Source organism: Kryptolebias marmoratus, linkage group LG15 (genome assembly GCF_001649575.2).
Source record: "Kryptolebias marmoratus isolate JLee-2015 linkage group LG15, ASM164957v2, whole genome shotgun sequence".
In the NCBI taxonomy this organism is placed as follows: domain Eukaryota; kingdom Metazoa; phylum Chordata; class Actinopteri; order Cyprinodontiformes; family Rivulidae; genus Kryptolebias; species Kryptolebias marmoratus.
Window position 1 is genome coordinate 8,864,182 of NC_051444.1, and position 26,907 is coordinate 8,891,088.

The 26,907-nt window shown below is 41.2% G+C and overlaps 1 protein-coding gene across 6 annotated transcripts in view; it reads right to left on the minus strand.

The window, feature by feature from the left end:
- Window positions 1–492: 492 nt before the first annotated feature.
- Window positions 493–26,907, minus strand: part of tcf12 (transcription factor 12) — a 66,818-nt gene continuing 40,403 nt past the window's right edge. For 2 of the 6 annotated variants that reach the window (XM_017403781.2, XM_037979781.1), the window contains 13 exons: window positions 18,637–18,736; window positions 18,136–18,275; window positions 17,517–17,658; window positions 17,272–17,348; window positions 14,845–14,989; window positions 10,160–10,233; window positions 8,592–8,663; window positions 7,918–8,109; window positions 5,798–5,903; window positions 5,559–5,718; window positions 5,194–5,426; window positions 3,979–4,132; window positions 493–3,869 (listed from right to left, as the gene is read on the minus strand). In XM_017403781.2, the coding sequence (XP_017259270.1) occupies window positions 3,990–4,132; window positions 5,194–5,426; window positions 5,559–5,718; window positions 5,798–5,903; window positions 7,918–8,109; window positions 8,592–8,663; window positions 10,160–10,233; window positions 14,845–14,989; window positions 17,272–17,348; window positions 17,517–17,658; window positions 18,136–18,275; window positions 18,637–18,736 (1,584 nt within the window). In that variant the 3' untranslated portion in view covers window positions 493–3,869; window positions 3,979–3,989. Of the gene's footprint in view, window positions 3,870–3,978; window positions 4,133–5,193; window positions 5,427–5,558; window positions 5,719–5,797; window positions 5,904–7,917; window positions 8,110–8,591; window positions 8,664–10,159; window positions 10,234–14,844; window positions 14,990–17,271; window positions 17,349–17,516; window positions 17,659–18,135; window positions 18,276–18,636; window positions 18,737–23,101; window positions 23,317–26,907 lie in introns of those variants that run through there. The other 4 variants (XM_017403804.3, XM_017403788.2, XM_017403820.3 and 1 more) reach the window with 4 other exon arrangements.

Genomic DNA, 26,907 nt, shown 5'->3' on the forward strand with positions numbered 1-26,907 from the left:
AGGCTTAGTCGTCCTTTCTTTTTCTGCGATTCTCAAAACGAGAGATCTTGAAAAGCAAAATGGTGTTAAATCAAATTTAAGTCTTTTTGTCCTGCCACTAAACGTTGATGTGTTCCTGCACACCCCTTCATCCCGTTCTGAAACAAAAGTAGGACCACAGCAGGAGTACGTTACGCTGCTATCACACTTTATTAAAAAATAGAAACATATATTCATTGTACTTTTCATACAGACTACAATGGTCCACTGACATTATTTAAAAAAAAAATTTTTAAAAAAGGATACATGTTATAAAACACTCATCGGGCCTAAATCCACTGTAGAAATGTCTCTAATCCCCCCCAAAAAAACCAGTAACTATGTCATAATTCATCCTGTTTTATCTGTTTGTTTGTTTTCTTTTTGTTAATACTGAGGCGAAAAACTGTAAATAAAACAGAAAAACTCAAACAGTTTCGTCCGGAGGGAGAAATAAATGCACATACAATTGAGTTTAAAAAAAGATGGCACATTTATTGCAACATAAATGTTATATACATTATGTTTTTCTGTTGAAAAAGACAGAAAATTCAAATTCTCGCTGCCACAGTTTATTTTTTTTTCTTTCTTTGTTGTTGTTTTTTTGTCTGTTTTGATGTGCATCGACAACACCTTTTTATTGGACACAAGAACAAATCGTTTGTTTGAATCGATCAACAACGGAGACCGGGGAGATGATGGAAGTCTCTCTGTTTTCATTTTTCTTTTAATGTTTAGGACTTTAGTTCTAAGAACCCAACCTGGAGCAGAAGTTCATGTGGAGAACCTCTCTCATAATAATTGACACGTTGTGGTAAATAACCGTACATTTTACTATCTAATATAGTAAAATAAAGTAAGAAACTTTTTACTCAAAACTTTTGCTTTCAAAAATCTAGAAAGAGTAATATTTGGAATTCAAGAAATATTCTTACGGTATTATTGTATAAAAGACTAACTACAGTGAAAAATAAGCCAAATGTTTTTTTTTTTCTTTTGATTTTCTTTTTTTTTTATCATCATATATTATACAAGGGAAAGCATCTGGGAATACAGCAAAGTCTAACATGGCAAACAAAAGAGCAAAGAAATATAAGAAGGACGGGAAAATAAAAAAAGAAAGAAAAGAAAAACAGAGCTTGAAGTGACAAAGATTAAACCCTCAGTTTGCAAACATGAATATGAGGTCATGAAATACTGAAATGAAGGAAAATAAAAAGGCCACATTCAGTCTGAGAGTTCAGAGTAAGTGTTGATGATAAAGTCCTGCTGGGTTTTCTTTATTTCTCATTCTGAATGCGGCAGCCTCGGTGAACGTCATCACAGAACAGGATATACAAAGAAATATTTGGAATATAAAGCAAAGTCTTAAGACAAATACAACCAAACAAAAAGAAAATACTCATAACAGGAGCGACGTGACGCATGCACACTGATAGGGCAAACTAAATAAAGCCATGACCGATGTCTTGAAATGGTTAAAAAGTAAAAGAAAACTAGTTAACTGCTTTTGTTCATTCTCACCCTACAGTCTGATAATATCCAACAAAATCCACCAAATCTGCAGCCTGGCTGACGTCAACGAGCTTTGATCTAAACATCTTTAAAAAAAATAACTTACTGTAGATGTTTGCTGGTTGAAACGCAGCGATGCTGGACGTCGGGGGGGGGGGGTAATAAGAGGACTCGTTACGACACAAACAAGCAAAACTAAACATGACTTTGAATAACTGCGCTGAAATTTAAAGTCTTGAAATCGTAAACATAAAGAAAACGGAAATGTTCGTCGGGCCAGGAGAGAATGTGGTCGTCGTTATTGATTTTTTTTTTTCTTTTCTTTCTTTTTTTATTTATTTTTCTTACTTTTACTGCACCTTAATAAAAGGTAGTACCTCATCAGGCTGCGACTGCTGGAGATGAGCTGGGTGCAAAATTACTGGAGTAAATGCTCAGGAATTACCAGGAGTTTATGGGAATAAACAGGAATGAACCTGGAATTTAAAATACTCAAGGTTGGCCTTTAACAGGGATTTAAAATACAGTTGGGGAAAATATTTTTTAGCACCATTGATTAAGCTCATAGATATAAAAAAAGTGAAGTACGCTTCAATGATATTACAGGATAAATAGATTAGATGTATGATATTAAAGTGTCATCTGATTAAAAAAAGGCTTTTATAATCAAAAACGCACATTATTGTTGTTTCTACCAGCCGCCACTAGAGGGCAGACATATTTCTTCGATTATGTCCCAACATTTATTGTATGTTTCTACACAAAATGTAAAACGTTCGAGTGAAGAACATCAGAATCTGTGACGGTTTTCGTTGGATCGACCGAGAAAACGTTTCCCCGGCTGAACTTCCCGTGGAAATTTTCCAGACGTTTCCCGCCTCTTCGCAGCCTTACTGGTTGGTAAATCGAAAACGGCAAGAAAATTCATTTTTCAATGCAGCCTCGCTGAATTTTAACTTTTGCGACCAAACAACCAGGAAGTGGTGCGCTCCGCAATTTGAGTGTCCAGTTTTCAAAAATCCCACCTTTTTTTTTTTCCCCCGTGTGCACGGCCGATAAATCTGCACCTGCCTGCCCACATCGTACCCACCTCTGCAGCCGCCCACGTTTACCATTTCATCTACGGGAATACACTTCAGACATGAAGACAGGCAGATCTGAACCAGTTTTATACCAATCATTACTGATCATCGGCACGGTTTTTAGACATGGACGTGTTTTCTGTCACCCCTCCAGGTGTCGAGAACAGCTCTCGCACTCTTGAGACGAACTAGAGACGAGTTTTTGAGACATTTTGTCGCTCACACTTAGAATAAAATCCATCCCAAGCAGGTCGACTGAGAATGTCGTTCGCCAACAGTCACTGTCCGCCGAGATACTACCTTGTAATAAGCAATATTTGACTTCCTGTGCTGCGATCAGGATGCAACTGAGCAGAAATGCTGATAATAAACACCATACGGCAAAGGAACAACCAGGCAGTAAAGCCCCTCCTCTTTTTGGGAACGCTAAGCTCAGCGTGTGTTCATCGCCACGACCTCGGGGTGAAACAAAACGACTCTGAGCCTTCAGTAAAACTACAGTTTGCCACTCGCCCGTCGTGTTCGGGCCCGACCGGATCTCAGCTACATGGGAACAAATATTAGGTAGTTTTGGACAAAACAAATAAATATAAATAATATATTCTCTTTTTTAAAACAAAGGGGTGTTTCGGCTAACGGTGTTTATTTATTTTTTTTGTTGAGTTCAACTATCACTCTAAAGTGGCCAATAAATTAATCTCAGTCATGTCAGCGCCCAAACGTTCTCCCAGACTCGGCCGGGCGGCATGCTCAGGTTTCACGGTGACTCTGGCAAACTATAGATGAACTGAAAAAGCTTCATGCTTTTCTTCCAATTTACCTACCTTTCCCTTTAGACATACACTTTTATAGTTCAATAACATAATAAATAGGAAAAAAAACACAGACAAACAGAAAAAAAAATTTGCTGTTACAATGCATTCGTCAATTCAGTTTAGGCACAAAGCAATTTCCACGTACAGTTGGAGGAGATTGCGAAGTCTCTGATTGTTCAGAAGCAACACACTTCTTGCAGACAGTGATATGTGCTGAGGTTTGGGTTTTTTTTCTGTCTTGTGGGGAGAAATCTGCAGATGGACATGCCGAGCCGGACGCTCGGCTCTCGTTTTTTAAAATCTGAGGACTGGATTGTGTTGGACTCGTGGTTTTGCTTCGAGTGGTCTGTCTCCTCCAATTGGGGTCACAAACTGTGAGTCCTGTCTGTCGCCGGGTCGCCGACTCGAATGGGACAGAAACGATATGTGTCGCACCGATCTGCGGGGAAGAAGCAAACAAAAACAATCATCAGGGCGAAACGAGACAAAAAGCTGACACACTTCTCTCCTTACTCCTGTGAAAAGGAGGTAAAGGAAGATGGCTGCACCTGTCTCCTGCTCAGAGGTGACCCATTGGGTTGGAGGTGTCGGTCAGGCCCGGGTGGACCCCCGTGTGACCCTGCGGGGCATCGCTGGAGCTCCCGGACACCTTCTCCTCCTCCCGTCTCTTCAGGCAGGCGGCTTTGGGGTTTAGATTCCTCTCTGTGGATTCAGAAACGGCAACATTAAATCTTTCTGCCTTTATTTCACTTTTCATTTGAAGGAAATACTCAAATTACTGACTAACAGATCAATGTCTGCCATTTCTTTTTATAAAAACAGATAAAAAGCTTCAACAACGGACTATTGCTGATTATTTTTATTCAATAAGAAGACAACAGGAAACAAGAAGGTCAGATTTTTGTTTCCTGCAGGATCTTTTCTGTTACTGCAACACTTTGCCTCAATATAACGTCGTATTAATAAGACTGTCGTTTACAGTTTACTGCATTTTTTATCATTTTACATCCCCAGTTTTCCTTCTGCTGGTGGCTCAAAATAAAGTCACCGCCTGGAGGATTTAATGATTTTAATGTCGGTGAGTTAATCCACTCCAAGACGAGCAGAACTGCATGAAGGTAAAATATTTGTTATAAAAAAATAATGATGAATTACAAATTTTAACATCAAATTTAAAAGACTAAGGTAAAAAAAAAACCTATTTACATGTAATCAATTAACAGTGTAAGTTATTTGGTTAAAAATCCTGAACATCTGTAGCATCACATCTGTAATATTATTATTTCTATATTTTCTAATAATTTTATTAAAGTGGAAATTGTTTATATCTAGATAATAAGTAATACATTTGTATGGACTGCCGTTATTTTACACAATTAACCCATAACAATATGGGTTTTCAAAAGATAATTTATATTTATGTTTAATTAAAAATTATCTGACACCATCGACCACCTGTGGACTTTGAATTTACACATTTTTATACCTGAAATAACAGAAGAGTTCAACCTTGTCAGTATTCTTTTTTTTATATGGATTCTGTTCCTAAATGAAACGAATCAGATTAAATGTGCTGAACTGATCAGAGTCATATAGACTCATTAGATACACTAATGAACTCACAAACTTAGTAACTTAAAGGATTTTCCTAAAAACCTGGTTGAGCAGATGCAGAATCACTCAAATGTTTAAAAAAAGCCGGTTGTCTTGACGAGAGGCAGCGCTGGCATTTCAGTTTGTCGCAGCGATGTTGCAGCACTGACCTCTGACCTGCTGCTCCAAGCTAAGAATGACGGCCACAGCCTGATGGAGGATGAGCAGTTTAGTCTGGGGCTTCTCGCTCTTCAAGTGCAGCTGGCACATGCGGCCCAGCTCCTTGAAGGCCTCGTTGATGTCTCGAACCCTCAGGCGCTCACGGGCGTTGTTGGCCATCCTTCTCTCGCGCTCACGTTCGGCCTTCTGCTCCGGATTCAGATCCTCGTCTTCAGTGATGCTGCTGTGAGGCGCGGAAAATAAAAGAAACAGTTTTTCTCAAACGCAGGGCTCAGTCTTCATATTTTAAACACAGTTCAGTTTGACCCCAAAGTAATTCCTTTTCTGACAAAAAGATTTTGAACTAGAAACCCACCTTGTGCGTGGGCCTGTCCTGGGCGTCTTCATATCTCGTCTGTCGCTCTCGTCATCCGATTTGCTGTCGGAGAGGTCATCGTGCATCTCATCCTTTTCCTGCTTCTCCACCTTCAGCTCCAGGGTGGTGGGCACCTGGCCAGGCAGCCCCGGAGTAAGACCTGTCATCGGTGAAGTAAACACGGAGGTGAGACGCCGAACAGAACCATGTGGGCGGCGAGCAGGTGCCGAGTGTCTGACCTCTGAACGCCTCCACGTGGTGGTTGAGCTCCGTGCTGGACGTGGAGCCGGCGCTGGGCAGGCCTCCGTGGCTGTTGCTCAGGCTGGCAGCGTCGTCTCCGCCCTGCTGTAACGCAGACAGGAAGGACTTTAAAAGACAGGAAGCAGACTCCCCCAAGAGACAACAGCAGAAAACATCCTGTTAGGAGCCTAATATGGACGATCCTGCGGTTCCTCCTCACACAAAACATCTCAATTACTTTTACAATTATCATTAATACCAGCCTAAACATTGAAACAAGAATTAAACTTTTTAAAATACTGACTAGATGTTTTTTTTTTGTTTGTTTCTTTGTATTCAGGAGCGTTTAAACACTGAAGAATTTAAAAGCTTCAAATTACAGGACAAATTAGGGAAATTTATTACTTCTTTTTTAACAGCTGTGGATGCTTTGCTTATTGTTTTACACATTATGATACTAAAAAAGATCCATTTCTCTCTGTATGTGATATATTTCATTTTTATTGAGTCATTCTCAGACCAAGTTCTGTTACCACAACTAAAACTCGCCTCTTTCTTGTGTCTAAACTCTTTCTGAAGAATTTCAAGCTAATCCAGTTCAACATTTTGTCTACGCTCATGATATAAAAATGTCAACTCCCTCCACATCCAACTGGCTTTACCACGTTCCCTTTTTGATTTCCCCTTGAAAGCTTTGAAAAGACAAAAAAAAAAAAAAGAAAAATCATCGCTGAGCGTGAAGAGGATCTCCTCCTTTTCTCATGGAATGCGATCCCCCGTCACTGTTGGCTTCTGTTAACCCCGCCACTTCAAGAACCTCCCCTTCCTCGGCGCTACGCTAATCTTCGCTGCACTCTCAACAGGTGTCCAAACAAGCCTTTGTCTGGAGGAGGAGGAGGGAATCTGGGGCCGCGGCGAGAAAAGAACGCTGCCATTTTCACGGCCGGCCCTGATTACCATACAGCTGAGGACCCTCTATTTGGGTGGAGGCCGCCGGGTTCAGACACACGTTTCCAACGATTCAGATTTCCTGGGTTGCTAAAAAGAAGTGATGAAAAGGGGCGGAGGGGGGTGGGCGGAGTGTCAGCCGGAGTAAAAAGCCCGCGGCTGTGCTGCGCCGAGGCTGTTGAGCCCCGTCTGTAGGGACCTCTTCCCACACAGGAAGTGCTGTGTTAGTGCAGACACAGTATGTTCTATCTCGCGGTCGCAGTCGGTCAACATCCCTGCCACAAGCCAGCTCTCTGTAACAAATACATCACACTGAGCTCCTCTGACAACCACAGAAAAATTCCTGTTGGGGGGACGAAACGGGCTGCCCAGCTGCTCCGGCATCAAGGTGAAAGCTTCCCACCGACAGAAGACACAGAACAGGCAGAAGCATTCACAGCATTTTAAAAGACTTTATTATGAAGACTGCCTCTTTGTTATTATTGTCCCTCAAATAAAAACGACTGTCTTAGTCTGACAAAAGTACAAATATTTTATTGCTTAACTTAAAGAAAATGGATTGCGAAGGACAAGATTTTCATCAGACAGAGGAGCGGGAAAATATGAAACATTTGAGAAACTCTTACCTTTCTCTTTCATTTGGATATATCAGAATATCATAATAAGTAACCTGAACTTACAGCCTCATTAAAACTACTTCTGTGACCCAAAATTATTTCCAAACACCTCTGGATTACAGTCAAACAAGCCGCCCCATTCAAATTTCCACTGCAGATGTGTTCAGATGTCTTGGCTCCATAAAATGAAATACCTCGAGTGGGATGGAGGACGGGTGAGCACATCCTGATTTATACCGAGACCCGCATTCCCTCGCTCCTTGAGAGGCTTCGGCTGCAACTCCAAAGAGGAGAGCGACTCACAAACAAAGTCCTGAACTGGAGCGTAACTTCACTTCACTTCACCGAGTCTGTTTTCACCATTAAAGAGTCGCTCTTAGGCCAGGCATTACGCTCATGGAAAATATGTCAGGATGAACTCAGCCGCTCGTGTGTGGAAAAATGTAAAGTTTCTGCGCGTGGCACTGCATCCGGTTTGAGCAGGTGGTTGAGCCGCTGACAGAAGTCGTACAGGAACACACAAAAGAAGCGCTGAAATATTAATGTTCTCATACCATTGTTGCAGTCCGACTCGGAACTAGTGCAGAGGCAGGGAAGTTTGGTCCAATGGCTGTTATTGGCCCATTTTGTGCCTGTCCCAGCAGGCTGTGGATGTCACTGGGCAGACTGGTGGTGGAGCCCACTGCATGGTTCCTCAAAACAAGGATTGCATCATCCAATCTGTCCAGACGATCCTCCATTCGAGACTGGACGGGACCGGAGGGATAGTGGAACAGAGAATCGGGGAGAGGACGCGAGAGGAGGGAGACAAAGACGGACAGCTTAGTGTAATCACATTAGGGACAAGAAAACTGAAAACAGTGATTGTGTGATGTTGAGTTGGAAAAAAAGAAAGAAAAAACAACTGAATCATGAGTCCGAATGAAAGATTAACTGAACCATTTCAGCTTGAGATTTAGAAGAAAACCTCTCCTCGTATGTTGCAACGAAATATCTTGGGGTAGTATACCCACTTAGTGCTTTATTTCAAATTAAATTCTGCACCAGATGATTACAGCAAGCTGGAATGGCCTGTTTAAGACAGCATGGCATGACAACAAGGCAGCCAACGTTACAAAATAAAACTGCACTACGCTACCACAAATGTAGTTAAAATCGTGCAAGAAAGCAAAAGGAAAAATGCAGAGATGTATGGGGCGTGTATGAATAAAGACTATCTGAAGAGTACCTCGCAGACATCCTTTAAGAAAGACATGGCATCCTGGAGATGCTCATGTAACTGCTGATGAACTCTGTTTTTCTGGCAAAGTCAAATAAGAATAGGAGAATTATAGGAAGAAGAGATCAGTCTATCAAAGCCACAGACACACTGAAGATCGAGATTGTTTTTAATATTTCTGTGCAGGATTTGGAGGGAAGCACACAGCTGCTGACTGCTCACTTTGCAAAGATGAAAATGTTTGAGAGTTTGCACATTTTTTTTTAGCCCCACGCCTCAGCCTCGGCCACATCCCCCTCTTTGCTTACTGCGACGCTCGTCTATTTCTTTGTGCCGATTGCTTTAGAGTTTTGTTTAGTTTTTTTTTTTTTTTTTCAAGAAATTCTGCTACTATTGAAAGCTGTGACTTAATGCAACACGTTCATTTTATCCAGCTCTGCCAAAAACTTTAAAAGAAAATCTTCTGAAATATGTAAGTCAGCTAGACTTGATATCAAACTAATATATAGAACTGCTGATGGCTCAGTTCTTTAACAGGATTAGTAATTTCAACTATAATTTAATCTCTACTTTTGTTAGAGAATAAAGATCCTGATTGTTCTGACTGAACTATCAGGAAATTTTAGTGTATTAGTTTATTTTCAGTCTTGACTTTAAAGAAATTATGAAAAGAGCCTTCTTTTACGGCATTTTATGTAGAGATTTGCTAAATAAAAAGATCTTTATTAAACAAAATTGGAGCTTCATTAATGGTGGCATCAAAAAAATCTTGATTAAAAACTAAATTATAAGGCAAGCATGTTTCTGGAAACTCCCCAAATGTCACGTTTAGACTCTTTATTTAGATCATAACTTGTTCCTGACTTTAACATTTATGCTTGACTTTAAAATCAGATGATAGTTTGAGTGTTAAAATAGAAAGAAAAACAACTGAACACCCTTTTGTAGAACGTAAAAGTACGACAGACTTCTGTTTGTACATCAACGCTCCATTGTAAATACTTATTTACCATCTCAAATTGGTGTTCATCTTTCAAACAGCTTTTCACTTTTATCATATGTTTTACTGGATGTTTTTAACGAACGATTTTTCGATCCCTGCTTTGACCCCAGTCGGATGATTTTATACAGATCTGCGTTGTGATTTTATTTTGAAAAAACATCTGTGTCTACGTGCAACAAGTGGTTTAACCCTGCAGCAGATTATGTAAATACATGACAAGTGCATCAGGTCGTGGGGCAGGCTGGGTGAAATCTGACGCTCAGCAGCGAAGGAATTCTGGGGAAGTGGCGCCGCAAACAGCTGCCGCCCCCCTCCCACACTGGCCTGCTTAACTCAACCCATCCCCCCCCCCACAAACTGTCATCCCCGCCTTGGCCCACAGAGCGGAGGACAGATGGCAAGCCCCAAGGGACAGGTATTGTTCAGTTTGGTTATCCCTCGACCCCCACTTTCCTCAGAAAATAAAACATTTGTCAGACAGGAATCCCCCTGTAATGCAAGCTCATGCCTTCATGGGTAACTTATCCAAAGTGAGCATCAGTCATGTGATTCGTTCGCAGAGGGGGGAGCTTACCAGCGAGTGAAGGGAGTTCTCGTAACTTGGTGAAGTGGGGGTCTGTCCGCTCGCACGGGGCCACTGGTTGGTGCCTGAGAAGAAGAGGTTCGTTTTTATATCAACACAACCAGAAGCTGCTGAACTGGAGACACAAAGGATCCCTGACAAACACAATAACACACTTATAACACACGGACATCCTGATTTTCTGGTTTCTTCTTGTTCTGTACGGATATTTTTAGCTTTTAGGACCCAGCTGCATCACTTCCTGATGGCTGGACTGCATCCTGACATTTGAGCCAGCGGAGGCTTGGACTAACGCCCACTAACGCCCTGAAATGTGCGCCGCACCAGGACATCCAAAGATATGAGCAAAGTGAGGCCATAAAAGAAAAAAAAAAATCTGGCACCTGTTTTCATTCACGTCTCCTTTTTTTTTTTTTTTTTTACTTAAACACTGTGGCTCTTTGCAAACACCTCTGAGTGATCAAAAGGTTTTCAGCACATGGCCTTCATCAGAGCTCTGAATGAAGAAAATATCCCAAGTATCTGAGTTTAATCAAGGTAACCTCCTCCACAGACTTTACACTGACTTATTTGATTAACAATAAAAAATGTTTTAGCAGAGCTATTTTATTTACACCAAGGGAGGTTTCATTGCCACTTTTCTTTCTACTGTAATCAAGAAAAATCCTGCATTTTAACCACACGACTTTACCATAAAGTCATCTAACATTCTTCACTCAAACTGGGGTCTGTACATCTACAGGCCAGCAATGGAAGACAAATCAAGCTGATTTGATCTGGTGTAAATTAAAGTAAAGGAATTCACATCTGTTCATCACATTTCCAGCTCCGCCACATTTCTTCCATGTATTTACTGAAGCATAATTATCCAAGTAACCCGCCTGCCATGTGTAACGGGAGCCAATGCATAAAAATACACTTAAACAACATTAATGACTGAGTTTTTTTACAGAGCAGGTTGTCTCTGGGCTTTCTCAGAACATATCTATCTATTGCTAAACCCAACTTATGTGCTTTTGAATTAACTTTATTTGCACAATTTACTGATTTAATTTCTTGTATCTGACGTGAATCCTAAACTTCATTTAGGTCGCTGTTCCCTGCGCTGTTTCTAGAAATGTCTCCATCACCATGAAAACGCTGCAGTGACGACGTCAGGCCTGTATGTGGCGCTTTAACGCAGACACAGACTACACCGAAAACAGGAAACAAGGCGTGGAGCACGAACATGAAGCTGGGTGAGAAGAGTGAACACAACAAGAAGACACCTTCGGGTCGAAGGTTAGATTAGAGGCTGAGCTACGACGGCAAAGTTTTCATAAGGTTGGCCGTCCACACGGAAACTCAAGGGTTTTTTTTACTCCGGATCCTGTTTTCAAAGATTACCATTTTAGGGCTCCTACAATGGCTTTTTCTTTTTTTTTAAGGCTGAAATGATAAAAAACGTGAAGATCCTTCGAAATTTACAGATCGGCGCAACGCGGCACAAAATATTTTTTTTACTCTGTCTTTGAACTGTCTTTTTTTTTTTGATTAAAATGATTCAGTGCTTGATTTGATACAAATCAAGATTTACTTGATTAAAATAAATGCTTAATAAAACAGCTACATTTAACAAAACTTTATTTCTTTTTTTTAAATCTGGTAAAAAGAAAATCCCACCTCCGTGCGGTCAAGAACGCGTTCACGCCGTTTTCTATTAATTAATTCCACTGAAATGTCTGACTGAACTTCAGTGGTCCTTTTGTACTTGAGTTTTTATGTTCCCCTGCACACTCAGCCTTTGAAAAAAGCAGACGTTAATTAACCGACTATTAACGCTGAAAGGAAATGAAAGTCTGCTCCGCATCAGCTTTCTCCCAGGTGAGTGAGAAAAGTACTTCACATGAGCCTCAGCGGGCTGGCGGCTATGAAAAATTAGCTCCAGGCTCTGTTCCCCACATGCACCAGAGAGAACTAATTGAACAAACCAGTCTTGAGTAATGTGCTGTATACTGGTGTAATCCCAATGATAAATGGATTTTGCTACTAACATCAACAGTGAGGCAAATTCTGGACCAGTTTCAAAGCATCGCTCCTTTTCCTAGCCCCAGAAACGTAATAAGGACAGATAATTACAGAAACGATATCCTTTCTCTATAAACTCACATGTATGCGTTTGACATTAATCTATTATGTTTTTTTTAATGTAACAGGAGTTGTGTTTATCATCAGTGCGGGGTAGGCACACTGCGCTGCAAATAGTCCAGAGAAAGCCGTCGTGGTCCTCATCAGCTGAGTCAGAGCCACCTTAATTCACCCAGTGGTAAATAAACAGAGCCTTCTGCAACCTGGTGTGTGTGTGTGTTGGGGGGGAACAGCTGTCCATGGGGCAGGGCAACAGCTGAAGATGNGGGGCATACGTAGAGACAGCTGTCGCCACTCCATTACGGCACATGACACAACTGCCCGCTAAAAAAAAACACGCAGGGCTTTCCCTTCCAGCTCCCCCCTCCCTTCATTCTCTTTCCATTCCTCTCGCACCTCTGTCAACACGTCCGGTCGTCTATATTCCTTTAATACGCATCTCTTGTCTTCTGTGTTTGAACAACCGGCGCACGCAACGAACTGTCCTTTCAGCCGCGAGGAGACGGGCTTTTATTCCTTATATTTGTTCAGCAAAATAATTACAGCTCTGAAGATTTCTGTGTCCGTCCTCAAACATCCGACTGACAGAGACCTTGTTGTGAAAAAGCAGGATTACATGGCAACAAATCATCTCTAAATTTTCCTTTATTACAAACTAGCGACTGCCACGAGCCTCTGTTAGAAGCAACCAAAACAGTTTGGGACGAATTAAAAGCTTTTCCAAGAGCTGTAATCCGAGACCCACTTCAAACGCTTTTATTGCAAAACTGTTGAATCCTTCAACCCTCTGAAAGCCGCGGTAGTTTATTTTATTTTTTCCTTCACTTGAAAAAATGGGCCGGGATAAGGCAAAACCTAAATATTATTCTGACAGCGCACGTTAAATCTAGATTTATGAACGTGAACAAAGATCCTCACAGAGCTGAAAACCCCAAACTAGTCTGTGATGTCACCAGGAGTCAATGTGGATTAGCTCCACGGGCCAAGAAAATAAAGCACATGTTGTGAACTGTGGAACAACAAGTCCAGCCATGCATGAAGACGGAGGTTCGTGTTACATTTACTGTCAATTTAACTCGATCATCCTGTGGTTTGAGAGCAAATCTCATTTTTTTAAACTGAAAACAGAAAAAAGCAGCAACTGATTTGACTTCTACTTGCCATCAACATTTTTTTCAACATGTTGATATAAAAATAATCTATTTTTTGTTGTTTTTTTGTTCTTCTAAGGACTCATTAAAGCTGTTATAACTACGAGTGTGAAACTAAGCTGTCTTTTCAGAATAAACACTTTATAAATGACTAAAACGGCACACGAGGAAGAGTTTAAAACGATTAAAGCTACTTTAAAGCTAAAAGAGGGATTTAATTAAGTTTTAGAGAAACTTTTAAAGCGCTCGTTCTGCTCGGGCTTTGATTAATCAAAGTCCAAGCAAAATGCAGCGCGCAGTGAAAAGTAATTAAATTAATCAAAGTCATGAGGCCCTGTTTTCGTAGCGGCGGAACAACAAGTGCAAGGAAATCTTTGACAGTTTGGCAAATTCCAGCCCTTCAAAATTCACTTCATCTGTTTGGTGTTTCGGTGCCAAGCACAGAGTGCACTGCACATACAGTGGGTGGGAGGCTCACTCGAAAGAGGCAGCGTGAAGTGACTCGCTGGTATTTTAGAGGAAAATGTGCACGATTTGCTCTAGATCCACAGAAATGTTGACTGCACTGCTGCTCGTGTCGCCCCAGGCTTCTTTATGCTGCGTGAAAATCCTGCAACGTCCGAGAAGCAGCACGCCGACGAATCCACTCCCTCTGATTTGAAAATCGCCAAACCAAGCATCACGCACAACAGTCCACTGTGTTTACTTTTATTAAATCACATGCAAATGAAACCAGCCGGCTTCAAAGTGGCACGATTCAATTCTCCAGACAACGGAGCGGTCTGCTGTGACTAAGTATTCTGTTTTCATGCAGGAAAAGACAGATTACAGCAGCTCATCCATCATACGAGTCACTGCCTCCAATTCAGCTCTCTTTTTAGCCAAACTAGTCTTTTTTTTTTCTGGATGAGTGTTGAGACAGATACTTTGTCACATTTACCGTAACTATTCATGACACAATGGCAATAAACTTCTATTTCAATTACACGAGTCCCATAAAAAGCCACACTGTCAGCCTTTGACGTGCAGATTCGAGCTCGTTCTGCATCATCCAGACATCCTGGCGAAGCTTTCTTTAGAGTTCAAATGGAGCCTCTGTATGAATCGGTTAATCATCCCACTCCACGATCTGAATCCTATTACAGCCAAGCGCTTCAAATGTTATGGGGTTACATACGGATGAATAAAAACAACAAGTAGCTTTTGTGCTTATTGTTGCTCTCGTGCAGCCAAGGCTGGTCCCATCCAACCCAGTACATTTAATTATGATTTAAATAACACGTATTCAGTAAGTCACACTACTTTTGAAGCTCTTTATAAAGCAGTATCGAATGTGGTGTTGTCACATTGCCAAGGAGGGAGTGTGTGAGATTAAAATCTGATAAATGGGAGCTTTACCTGGCCGTCCAGGCGGGGCGCCGGCTGCAGTCACGACGGCACCTGCTGAGGCTGCGCCTGCTGTGGCTGTCAGAGGTGAAGGTGAACCCACAGGTGTCGACGGGTTGGACGGGAAACTGCTGCTCGTGTGGTCGGGTGAATAAATCTGGGCGTAAAGAAGCAAAAGACGGATGACAGAGAGTTCTTGTTTTTGCAGCAGATTGAGAATAAATGACGCAGGTTGACGATTTTTTTTTTGTCATTTTTTTTTTTTTACACCTGTTCTCTCCTGCCAGGAGTGTGACAGAAATGCTCGGTGCACACGTATGAACCCCTTCACAGCCATTTGATTCTAATTAAATAAATCAACATTTCGCTTTGATGTTTCAAGCGTCCAGCTCAGTTTCAACTCCCGTATGTTATTATTTTTATCTATAATGTTACGGTCTGAACCCGCTCAAGATAAAATGTATACAAAGACGAAGGAACTTTACTCTCACACATACTTGTGTAAACTTTTCAGATGAGCACAGCTTGTATTTTCTGTTTGTATTAAGACTTTTGCGCCTGAATAAGTCACTCCACTTATTATTCCGCTGTGGTTTCAGGAGGTGCAGACGCCCAACCTGGAAACCCCGTTAAGCCAAGTACAGAAAATCTCAGGGGCCACATTTTAGTCTGCAGGCAGAGATTGTACTGTGAACCATACATCAAAAACTACAAGCATTCAACTGTTGTTTATTTTTGCATCTCCTGGAACTTTGCAGCCTGTGTGAAGACGACAACTAGGACAAAAGTTTTCTGCAAAATGCCACAAATCACTTCGGCTTTATCGCCGTTTCTTTGTTTCCGGTGATAGATTAGGCGAAGTTTATAGAATGACACAAGAATGAGATTACATCTTTAGAGCTTCTACTCTGATGTAATTTGTTTAAATCACTGCTGGATTAAAGCGCAAACACGTCCCTGGTTTTTCTCCTTTTACAGCAAGATATCTGTGCCATAATGAAGCGTGTCTCTGAAAGTCGGGGGATTACCAGTGGATCCTGACTAATTAATAGAGCGAGAAAAGAAGATTCTTCAGCCCAGTTAAGATCAAATTGAGCTCGCAGGAAACCGTTTGACTTCTGTGAGGACGACAGAATACACTCATTGTTAATAATCTTCTTATTTAATCTTGATCTCGGGGCTTTAGTTTTTCAATCAACTTGCAGCATCAGGACAGAGGTTTCACTGAAGTGTGTCATTGAATGTGGAGGAGGATCAACCGTTGTCTAAAGGCAAAGTCTCTCTCTCTTTTTTTTTTTTTCTTCTCTACACTAAGAGAGCTCAACGTTTCTCTGCGCTCAGCGTTTTCCCTTTCAGACATGCAGAAACTTAGGAGGATTAATTGTGTGGTTATCACAGTGGCAGAAACCGATAAAACTCAAACCAAATCTCAAATCTTTTAGTTTCTCAAAAGCAAGCCGTTTAGAACCGTGACTTCTGACCAGACAATGTACGACTTTCTCTTCTTTTCACTCCCTGGCTACAAACGCTGCATTCAGAGTGAAACATGGCTCATTTTCCTGGGATAAATGAAGCCCCGCCTCATCATCAGTTACACTCCCGCAGGCGGCATGGGGCCAATAAGCACGGCCAATTTAAACAGGCGGAGAACAAAAGCCCTAAAAGGCGGAGGGTGGGGGGGTGGGTGCCCGTAGAGTTGAGACACAGCGGTTATAAAATCCCCTGTGCCCTGCGATATATCCACCCACCCCCACCCTGGTCCAACCATGTCCATTTTACTCCAGCTTTGTCATGCTAATAGAATTGAGTCTGCAAATATAAAAGACTTAATTTGAAATTAAGATCCATGAACTTTTATTATTTTGGTTTCACACAAGGAATATTTTTTTTTCTAAAGAAACAGCTTGGGCTCTAAGTACATTTAAAGTGAGGCTTTATATGATACCAAAATGTTGAAAAACTGGAACAACTCTCCAGCTATGAATCATTTCAGGCTCCCTGAGCTGAGCGCACTCTTTTCGAACAAGTCACTGTGTTTTTACAGAGCAGCATAAATCATTCCAAGGATGTCATAGGATTTTTTTTTTTTTTCAAATCTGTTCCATCTACTGGGTTAACAAGCACTTCCAGTTGATTTTCTTGAAAGCTTTTAGTTTAACTCCACAGTTATCCAGGTTTGGTTTCCCTGGGGCTTCTTTTAATCAGCGTTTAATCCCCTGCGTGATTAGTAGAGTTACATTTGTTAACAGGAAAACAGACAGTTATTCTATTTTGGCTCGAGGAAGAACAAAACGCGAGTTAGACACATTATCCCACATTACTTTGACGATTTCCAGAAAATTATCCGGCATTAAAGTGGAATGAAACGATTATAACTGGTTTTAAAATCTAAATCTTTAATTAGAGCTGCATACTACCAATAAACCGGACTCAACTCACCGAGGCCAAAGCCTTGCCAAGTGCATCTCCGGTTTGAGAGCTTCCAGTTCCAGTTCCCGTTCCCCGGTTTGCAGCAACTGAAGAAACACAGAGAGACTCTTTCTTAACAAACTCAGACAACTGTAGAGTGGTCAAAATTCACAAAGAAGCAATCCGACTGACTCACTGTCTTTAAAGAATATAAATGCGTAGCTTTGCTTACACCGAGTGTGAGTGAGAAGTGTGCTGAGTGGTTAGGAACGTACCCATAATCCCGTCGGCTGTGGTGACGGACGAGGTGTGTGCTGCAGTGACAAATGGTGAAGTGCTGGTGTTGCTCCGGTGAAAGCTCGACATGGGAGGAAGACTGGCGTTGATATCCGGAGAGACTGAGTGTGCAGGGTAATTCTGAATCAAAAAAAAAAATGCCTTGTAATAAAATCTAAAGGGGTATATATGTGTACGAAAAAAAAAAAAGGACAGAGAAAGGACTTTTTTGTTCTTTAAGGTGTAATTGTCCTTTGACATCTCCCAGGCTGTGATGGAGGAAAAGTTAATGGGGGAGGAACTGAGATAAAGAGAGGGCAGGCAGCATCTGCAGGCTCCCTGTGATGTTCTGCCAGCTGAAGCAGGCAGGCAGACGAGGCCAGATCAAACACTGACAAAAAGAGGGTCAATAGTGTCCTCCCTGATAATAACCAGACAACAACCTAATGCGCACACGCCCACTCCAAGTCTGGAGGCTGAGTTAAAGGAGTCTAGGGGCCAAGGTAGAATTTAAAAGCTCTGAAATGGGCACTATTATTCAGTTGTGGCTACAAAACACACCTATAAACAGTCACTTGTTATCTATTTATCTGGTTTTTTATTGTGCAGGCTGCTCACCAAACGGTCGTGCGAGTGCAGGGTGCTGTAGTTTCCTGACTGTGCCATGTGAGAAGACGATCCTGCCAGCATTCCCCCGTAGCCGGGCTGGCTGATCCCACTGGATGGGTTCCATGGGTCAGACGAACTGTGGGTACCATCTAACGGAAACACAGGAGTCATTTTAGTTTGGTGTTGTTAACACAAATCCCCCCACTCTACCTTTACTACTTCAGGGTCGTTTAATGTTTTTTTTCTGGGACTGAAACATGATGCCTGCTCTGAACAGAGCTGAGAAAAAACAAAAAAAAACAAAAAGCAAACGCCAGAATGAAATCTATCTGTGCTTAGGAGTTAGTCGTACTGAAATTTAACATCAGAAAACATTGGCTAGACATCTGAATCGATAAAAAAATAATATATTGTTAACTCTCAAAGCCTGTGGCGTTAGGAAGTGTTTTAGTGTAAGTTGATGCTTTTATTAAATCCAAAACTGCAGAGTAAACATCTGTTTGAACTCACCAAAGAAAGTGCTTGCAAACATACTGCTGGAGGGTTTAGGAGACGTGTAAGACGGAGAATCTCTGTTGAAGTCCTCTGAGTTTGGAGACGGTGCGTACACCTGCCAGAACAAGACACGTGTTTTAACACACAAGCTCCGAGTAAAACACTGCTTGGAGCTATTACTGTAATAAGTGCAGAATATCAAGACGTGCCTCTGAGAAACGGTACTATCAGCTGCGACCGTGTCAATAAAAGGAACAAAAAGATTGCCTTTCTCAAGGCTTGATGCAAAACGCATACATGTTCATATTTAGGAGTATATATGCACACTTTTGTATGCAAGATTAAGAGAAAATAAGTCCCGTAGATGCAACCCGAAACCTACAAATACACACAAACATACACACACTTTAATGACTAGCAAGCAATCAAGCTCATGAAGGGAGGAGTGGATTATCAGGAGTATTTGCATTTCAGGTCAACTCAGTCTCTAATGGAAGCATAATGACACTGCTTAAACGCAAAGACTAAAAGCCTGGCAAATTACAGCATTCCCACAGAGGCAGAAATCAAATAAGTGGTACAAAAACAGCCTATTTTGCATTCTTCGCGTTTGTACCTGCAAGCTGTAGGGAGAAAAGCGAGGCACAATGAGCGTGCTGTTGTACAGCTGCAAGTGTGTGCCAAGCTGAGCGGTGGGATCAAAGAGACTGGAGGCCAAACGCCAGTGATGTGGTCTCTGACTTCATCCACTCCAGATGGCGGGAGTTGGGGTGAGGAGGGGAAGAAGTGAGAAAAGGTTTGGATAAATTCTTCCCTCCCACAGACAGGACTGGATGACCTCGCCATCATGTAACACTAATCAGAGCCAGGCCCCGCCAGCTCCATCCACCTGCACATTTCCAGCATGTGTCCCCCAGTCCACATGGCAAACCCCTCCTTTAACGACCTCGTTTCACACTCTGATGTTGACAGCTCACGCCTCAAAATTGTACTCTGGTGCACAAGGATGTGATGATAGCCTCAAAGGTTGTTTATCTAACTTCGGCAACACAGCGCAGATGGAAAATATGCATCACAGCCAATGTAAATAAATTCAATTAAAACTCCCACACGTGAGCATATTACCAAGACAGGAAGTGGGACTCCATGCTGTTGGGCTTTGCTGAGTGAGCATGCTGTTGTCTGGATGTGTAATTAAAGTGCTCTGGGAGGGGTGGAGCTCTCATGGGTCCTCTGGCTTACACATGTGACCCGGGTTGATCGTAGTCCTCCGAGATCTCAGGTTAGCCTCACACAGGAGCCCCGGCTTTGTCTTTTGCTCTATGGGCAGCATATGGCGGTGGATAATGCTAATTGTCCTTTTTACCCTGGGCTAACCAGTCAAAGCATTAATAAACCATCCCAAACACCGGGTGCCTCATTCCGTCGGCCTATGGAAGAGAGAGCCCGCCTGGGTTTCCTTTTACAAGGCCATTAATTAAAAGCCGTCACTCACGCCGCTCGCCACACCAACTCAGACTTACACCGGTTATTTGCGCAGCAGCCGGTATTGCTTAAATAAAATGACCCGTAACAGTGACACCAAACTTCAAAGCATTCATTTGTTTGAATAAGATATTCCCTTAAATTAAAGGGAAACATCTCACAATAGAGCAATTCTAAAAGGCTAATAATGTATTCATGGTACTGTTTAACAACAGTAGAAACATTAGGAAGCCTAACAATACTGTTTATAACTCATTAGTTGATAAAGAAATTACAACCACTTTCGGGAAAGGAAAAAACTTTGTTGAGTCTCTCAACAGCGGTCTGTTTCAGCTGAGTGGAAATATCTTCCCACATGCCTGCGAGCATACCTGCCCGGCTTTGAAGTTCGTGCCACACCAATCAAAATATCACGTGTTAAAACGCAATCTGTCAACCAGCAGAAAGGATGTCACACAACAACATGAAGGCGAATCTAAAACAATAAAAGTAAGGTAAAATCGGGCTCATGGCCAAAAGAAAAGAGAGATGGGGGGGGAGCTCAAAGAAAAGAACTTCAAACACACTCTTAGCGGCGTGTCCTGTTTTTGTACGGCATGTCATTACTTGGAATCGAACCAAATCTCTGGGGGGCATTTTTAAACCCAAATCTTACACACTTACAGGGCTTAGTATGCTTTAAAGACTCAATGCCTTTTCAAACAACTGCTCAGCTTAGCTTGCTTGGAGGGGTATTGTTGACCATTTATGAGTGATAACTACCAATGTTTTCATTTTCTTTTTTTGGGGGGGAGTTGAAAGCATTCATTACTTTCAGAATAAAACAATAGACATTCGACTAACAAAAGGACCTTTTATCAGTAGTCACAAACATATGAAACATATGGAAAATTCACCAAAACCTGTTCAGGATAAGATCAACAAATGTAAATTTAAACAGATCTAATATGTTATTTGTTGTCAATATGATCAGGCACATTGAAACCTTTCTTTGACCAGAGTTCATACAAAAAATGTGAAAAAATATTCTTTAATCCACAGAGTGGACAATCTACTACAAATCAGGTGAGCATATATACAAATGTATACAATAGACTGTAAAATAAAAGCATGTGTGCTCCAGAATAATGCCTAAGAATTGTTCATATCACAATTAATTTGTACTGGAATCAAAGCAACTAATCGTCATGTGTGCATCCTGCAAATTGTAAATGATAGGTCGATACACACAAACACACCCCCCTCATTCAAACTTTGTTTTGGACATGCAGTGAAGCGTTCATGCTTCAGTGTGCAGAACATCTGCACTGTGTGTGTGTGTGTGTGTGTTGGGCTTCTAGAAAGAGCGATGTAACCTGTTGCACTATAACAACAACAACAAGTAAATTCAACATAAAGAGAAAAGTGTTGCATTTGCCTCTCATTGTTTTGCTATGATTTAATTTTATGGTGTAACACTTGGGGGAGGAAAATGTTCTGTCAAAAAAGAATAATATCTAAAAAAACCAATGCAGGCTTTTGCTTTTTCAATTCTTCTTTTTTTTCACTTAAAAGGAAGCAGAAGAAAGATCAGCAAGACGCTCCATCTGCATTGGTCCTGAGCCACCAGCTCACAACGAGCCAACGGCACACTGTGAATTCTCCCAGCGCTCCGGATGGCGAGCCTGCGCAACTTTGCATCGCAACAAATTATTTTGAGTCAACTTGATTCAAAGACTGAGCTCTCTCTCTTTCTCTCTCTAACGTCCAAGCATGAAAAACTGGAGGAATAAAAGGGCTTGCGGTGGTTGTTTAACAAGTGCTTTTGATCATAAAGTTTTCCCGTTCTGTCCACATGCTATCAATTTTCTCCTCATCACCAACTGTAACACAAGCCTGTTAATGCTTAATATGAAAAAAAAAAAAAGATCAAAGTCATCTTTGGAGCAGAGGGAACCAAAAGGGAAATGCTGTAATGGGCTGCAAGAAAAGTTGAAACATAAGCCTGAGTGGGATGACCTTCACAATAAATGGCAAACATCTTCATTTTCTCTTTTTTTTAAACTTCTAGACACATGTACCCCTTATATAGATATAAAAATACTCCCAGTAATGGCAGGTGCCTTTGTAATTTACTTATGACTGAATGATTACTTAAGGATTAGTACAGTGCAATATAAAGCTCATCCAATCATTGCTGGACAGGATCTACCACACCTTCAATAATCTGTCAGCAACACAAGCACAAGCAATATTTGCCCGCACAAGTTCAGCTCCTTCAACACCAAGAAAAGCAAAACCCCAAACATTGTCACCCATTTATGCATGTATTGACAAAAAGAAGCACAACAACAACAAAAAAAAATGTTTTCAGAGCAACCTAAATCAAAGAGGTTATTACGGCGAAGTTCAGAAATCACATTAGGCTCCCTGTGGCGACAAGAATGCCAAAGTGATTAAAAACAGATGGAATAACAGCAACACTGGTGCTTGGAGCTCAATCTGCAAACAGGAAAGTCTAACCTCAACAGGCAGCCTCTTTCCCTTAATCATTCCCAGACTCCCACTTGTTATTATTTCAGCTCAGTCTTGAAGCTAAAAGAATCAGCCAGTAAAAATAAATTCAAAACTGCAAAACTTGTTTTATTCTGATTTAAAGCAGCAAAAATGTTTTTCAAGTGCACCCCTGAACACTTATTTACTTATTCAGAGCAACGATGCAAAGTAGAATTAGGCTAAAAGAAGTTTAAAGCACTTTTAACACAGTCAACGCGCAGTACCCCAATCGTACTGTTACTGATGTAATGGAAAATCAGACAGGGCAGCATCACGAACATGCATCCACACACAGGGAGGAAGGCTATTTTAATCCAAGACAAATGAAGCAGAAAACTTACGGCGCTTAGAGAGGGGCGCAGAAAGAGTCTGACAAAGGCAAACACTCACATGCACATACGCACACTTCTTTAAGCTCCTCACTGTCTCACACACACACATTCCCAAAGAGTTTACTCACCGATTTCCCGTTGTAGTAATACATTAAAGAGTTGCTGCCCATTCCAGGGACAGGGTAGGCGCAATACATTATCGCTTTAACAGTTTAGGTGATCAAGGTTTATAACAGAGACAACCTAGCTTTCTCTCTAGACATACATCCAAACCGTTCAAAAGGGACTAATAATTCTTTCAGTACTGGCCTCCACACAAGACCCACTCAGAGGAAACTTATGCAAAGCAGGATTGTACCATTCCACACTGTGGGAAGGGGAGGCAGCGCGAAGGGAGTGGCTCGTGTGGTACGTCCCTCTCTTAAGCCTCTAAATGCTGAGGCCGAGAGGAAGAGGATGGGGGGAAGGGAGGGAGGCGAGGGGGGGAGGTGGGTAGAGAAAAGATAAAGGGAAGTGGGTAGGACGGAAAACAAATGTGCGAGCGGATTTAGAGAGAGAGAGAGAGAAAGAAACGTTTAATTCCAGGCATAAAAAAAATGCAGCTTTTCTGCAGGGGAACCCCAACAAACTGGAACTAAAATAATGGCATTCTAAGCAGGATTTCATTAATATGTGTGGCGATCAAATGAGTGCTTAAATAAGTGCGGCGAGCCTGTTTTAATCCAGAGTGTCTAATCTTTTTGTTTTTGTAATGATGAAATGAGTTTACAGGCAGTGGGGCTCTTTTTTAATAATAATAATAAAAAAGAAACGGCAAATTTTACCTGTTCCAACACATGGCTTATGCACCGATTAGGAGTTATTAGTGGAAAAACTAAAAAGGCAAGAATAAAAAAAACTTTTTTAAATGCAAATCCAATTTAAGGAAAGAAGAGACAAATAAGGTGAGACGGTCTTTTTAGCGTGGTGTGATAAATGTGAGCGTTTTTTGGCGTTAACTGAGCTGAGGTGCCTGAAACACAGAGTTTTAAAGCATGCAACAGCTGCAAAGGGGTTGGATCGTGACGTCGAACAGGAAAATAATGTTCCATTTCCTAAACCCCGGGGGCCTCAGATAGGGGAGCAGAGTGTGTGTGTGTGTGTGTGTGTGTGTGAGGGGGGGGACAAAACACTGACAGCCATTTTACCATGGTTTACTGTCACTGCGAGCCACACAGTTCCCCATTACCTTTATAAGGTGGGAGGAGGAGGAGGAGGGGAGAGAGGGAGAGGAGAAGAAAAGAGAGGATAGATACCATATTCCAGCGAGAGCCCAGTCTGACTGGAGCCTTTCATGTGGACCACTCAAAGCTCGCTGGACTAAACACAGGCCTGAAGACTCATTGAGAACATTACTGTTATAGAAAGATGAAAGCCTCCACTTCCCTAACAAAACTAGGCCCTTATTATGCTTTTCCTTTTAGCACTGTTATTATTTATCCCCCCCCCTTTCTTCTCCGAATCTCTTTTAAACTCATCCAAAACACTGGCTCTGCATGTTGTTACCGTTTTTTTTTTTTTATATATGGCGCTGTTTCAAGTTGATGCTTTAAGGAAAATGGTTGTGATAGAAGCATTTGAAGGGGTCTAAAACAAGTCCAGACACTGGGCTCAGTGTTGTGTGGAAAACACATAAAAGCAGGGAAAAAAAAGAGGCATTAATTTAGGAAATTAAGCACACACATCAGTGCCTGCTTATTTGGGACACAGCTGACGATTTCTTTTTACGACTGACTCAGCAGGAGACGCGAAAAGAATGATTTTATTTGAATAAACTTTATGAATCAACCACCGTGAGACTAATTCAACAGTGGAAAACGGTGCCATTAGGCAGTTCGACTCCACCCACCTGTTTCCACGTTCCTCCGAGGACACGAGTCATCAAGGTGGTTTTCTTCAGATTTGTTTGTGAAAAACAAACAAAAACAACAACAGCAAATCCACAGGCTGAGGTCACCCTCGCCTCATGAATGGATTTGGCAGTGATGTCATCAGACAGAGAGATTGTTTCCTGTAAGTAGCTCTGCTTCTAATTAGGGCGGGTTGACTCAGAGCAGGGGGGGGGGACACGCAGGAGGGACTGAGACCCTCACCCACCCAGACGGGCTTCATCACGCTGGACTCATTCTACCTGACAGTTCATGATTTTAACTGGATGTATCAAGTAAATAAACAGGCCTGGTTTGCACTCTTCATCATATTTTACACAGCTGCAGTGGAGCCGTGTAAAGGAGTTAAACTACATTTGTCAAACTCAAGGCTCGTGGGCCAGATATGGCCCTTTAAACATTATTTCTGGACCCCGAGATAATATATTAATTGTATTAAATATGACCCCCCAGTCTGTGACAGATCGAGTTTCTATCACCTCTAGAAAAGCTGAGCCTGTTTAGTGAAGTCTTCTCATGACTTTTAACCAACTTGTAAGCTAACAAAAATTAAGTTTAAATTTTTCAGTAAGCCAAGAAAAGACGTCAGGTGTCTAACTTTGCTTTATGTACCTTATTTTTTCTGCGTTTTCAAAGTCAGATGTTAGTAGCTGTGTGTGTGTGATGGGCTGTGATATGATTTAATTATTAAATATGATTTTTTTTCTCCATTCTTCTTCCTCTAAATTCTTGATAATATGCTGCTAAGATAAGCTCATTCAAATTTCCATATGACTAATTTGGCATACAACATCTAAAGCCAAGGTTAATTTGTGTCTTTTTTCAATAAATGTAGATCGAGTTTGGTCCTTGACTTGGATCAAAGTTTTAACTTTGGCCTCCCTGAGTTAAACTATTACTGTAAATTTCTTCGGCACATCATACACCAAGTAAAACAAATTCTAATAAATGTAATGAAAGTTTAGGCAGTTTTCATCATTAAAAAACACTTAACAAATGTAGTGAAAGCACGAAATCGAATTTTACTGTCCTACAGTAGAAATTTTGGAGTTAAAGCAGAACTATTCATCACATCAGCAGCAGGACAGATTGTATAAGAGTTAAACCCTAAATACTTACAAGTATTTCACATTAAACAACACCAATTCAGTGTTATAACAGAAAAGAGGATCAGAAAAATACCTCATCTTCATTGCAGAAAACTGTGAGCCTCAGTGTACAATCACAGGTCAGCCTTCTTCACTAACCAACTTCCTTAACTAGATTTAGAGACAGGAAATGTTATTAATCTATGGGGGCAAGCTGTCTAAACTAACTATTATATTGTCAAACATTCTATTCATTTAAACTAGATTTATTGTAACCATTAATTTCATTTTTGACTTCAACTCTTTAATCTGTGGAGGTGTTTTTAATTTTATTGTTTCTGACAAGTACATCGCAATATAAATTGTTGTAATCATGGTGTGAAACTACTTCCACGTCAGCAACAACGCTAAAGACGGGTTTAATAACTAGGAATGTGCTCTGCAAGCCTGACAGCAGAGAATTATGGGAAATGGATCTGAAAGAGTAAATCATAAGAGTATAAGAATGTATGAGTAAGTGAAACAGAAAAATGGAGGGGCAGAAAAGGAAGTTTTCAGCAGTCATAAAGTGAGGGTGTTATTCTTCGAAAGATTTGATTTATTTGAATTTATTGTGATTATTTTCTTCAGGCAGGTCCAGAAAATCACTCGTAAGACCGATACGACAGAGAAAATAAAAGCCGGATGGATCCAAAATGGACCCAAGAACATGACAGTCTTATCATCTGAAAATGAAAATGAAAAGCAAACTCTTGTTTCTTTTTGTTGCATTAATTACAACTTTCTATCCAGCAAAAAAGCATCCCACTTATGGCTCCTTACCACAGATGGAGAAAGCATGACCATGAGCTTATTTGTCCTCTGTCTCAGTACTCACGACAGGCTCGTGTGAGCTGTGTTCGGTACCTACAAGCACAT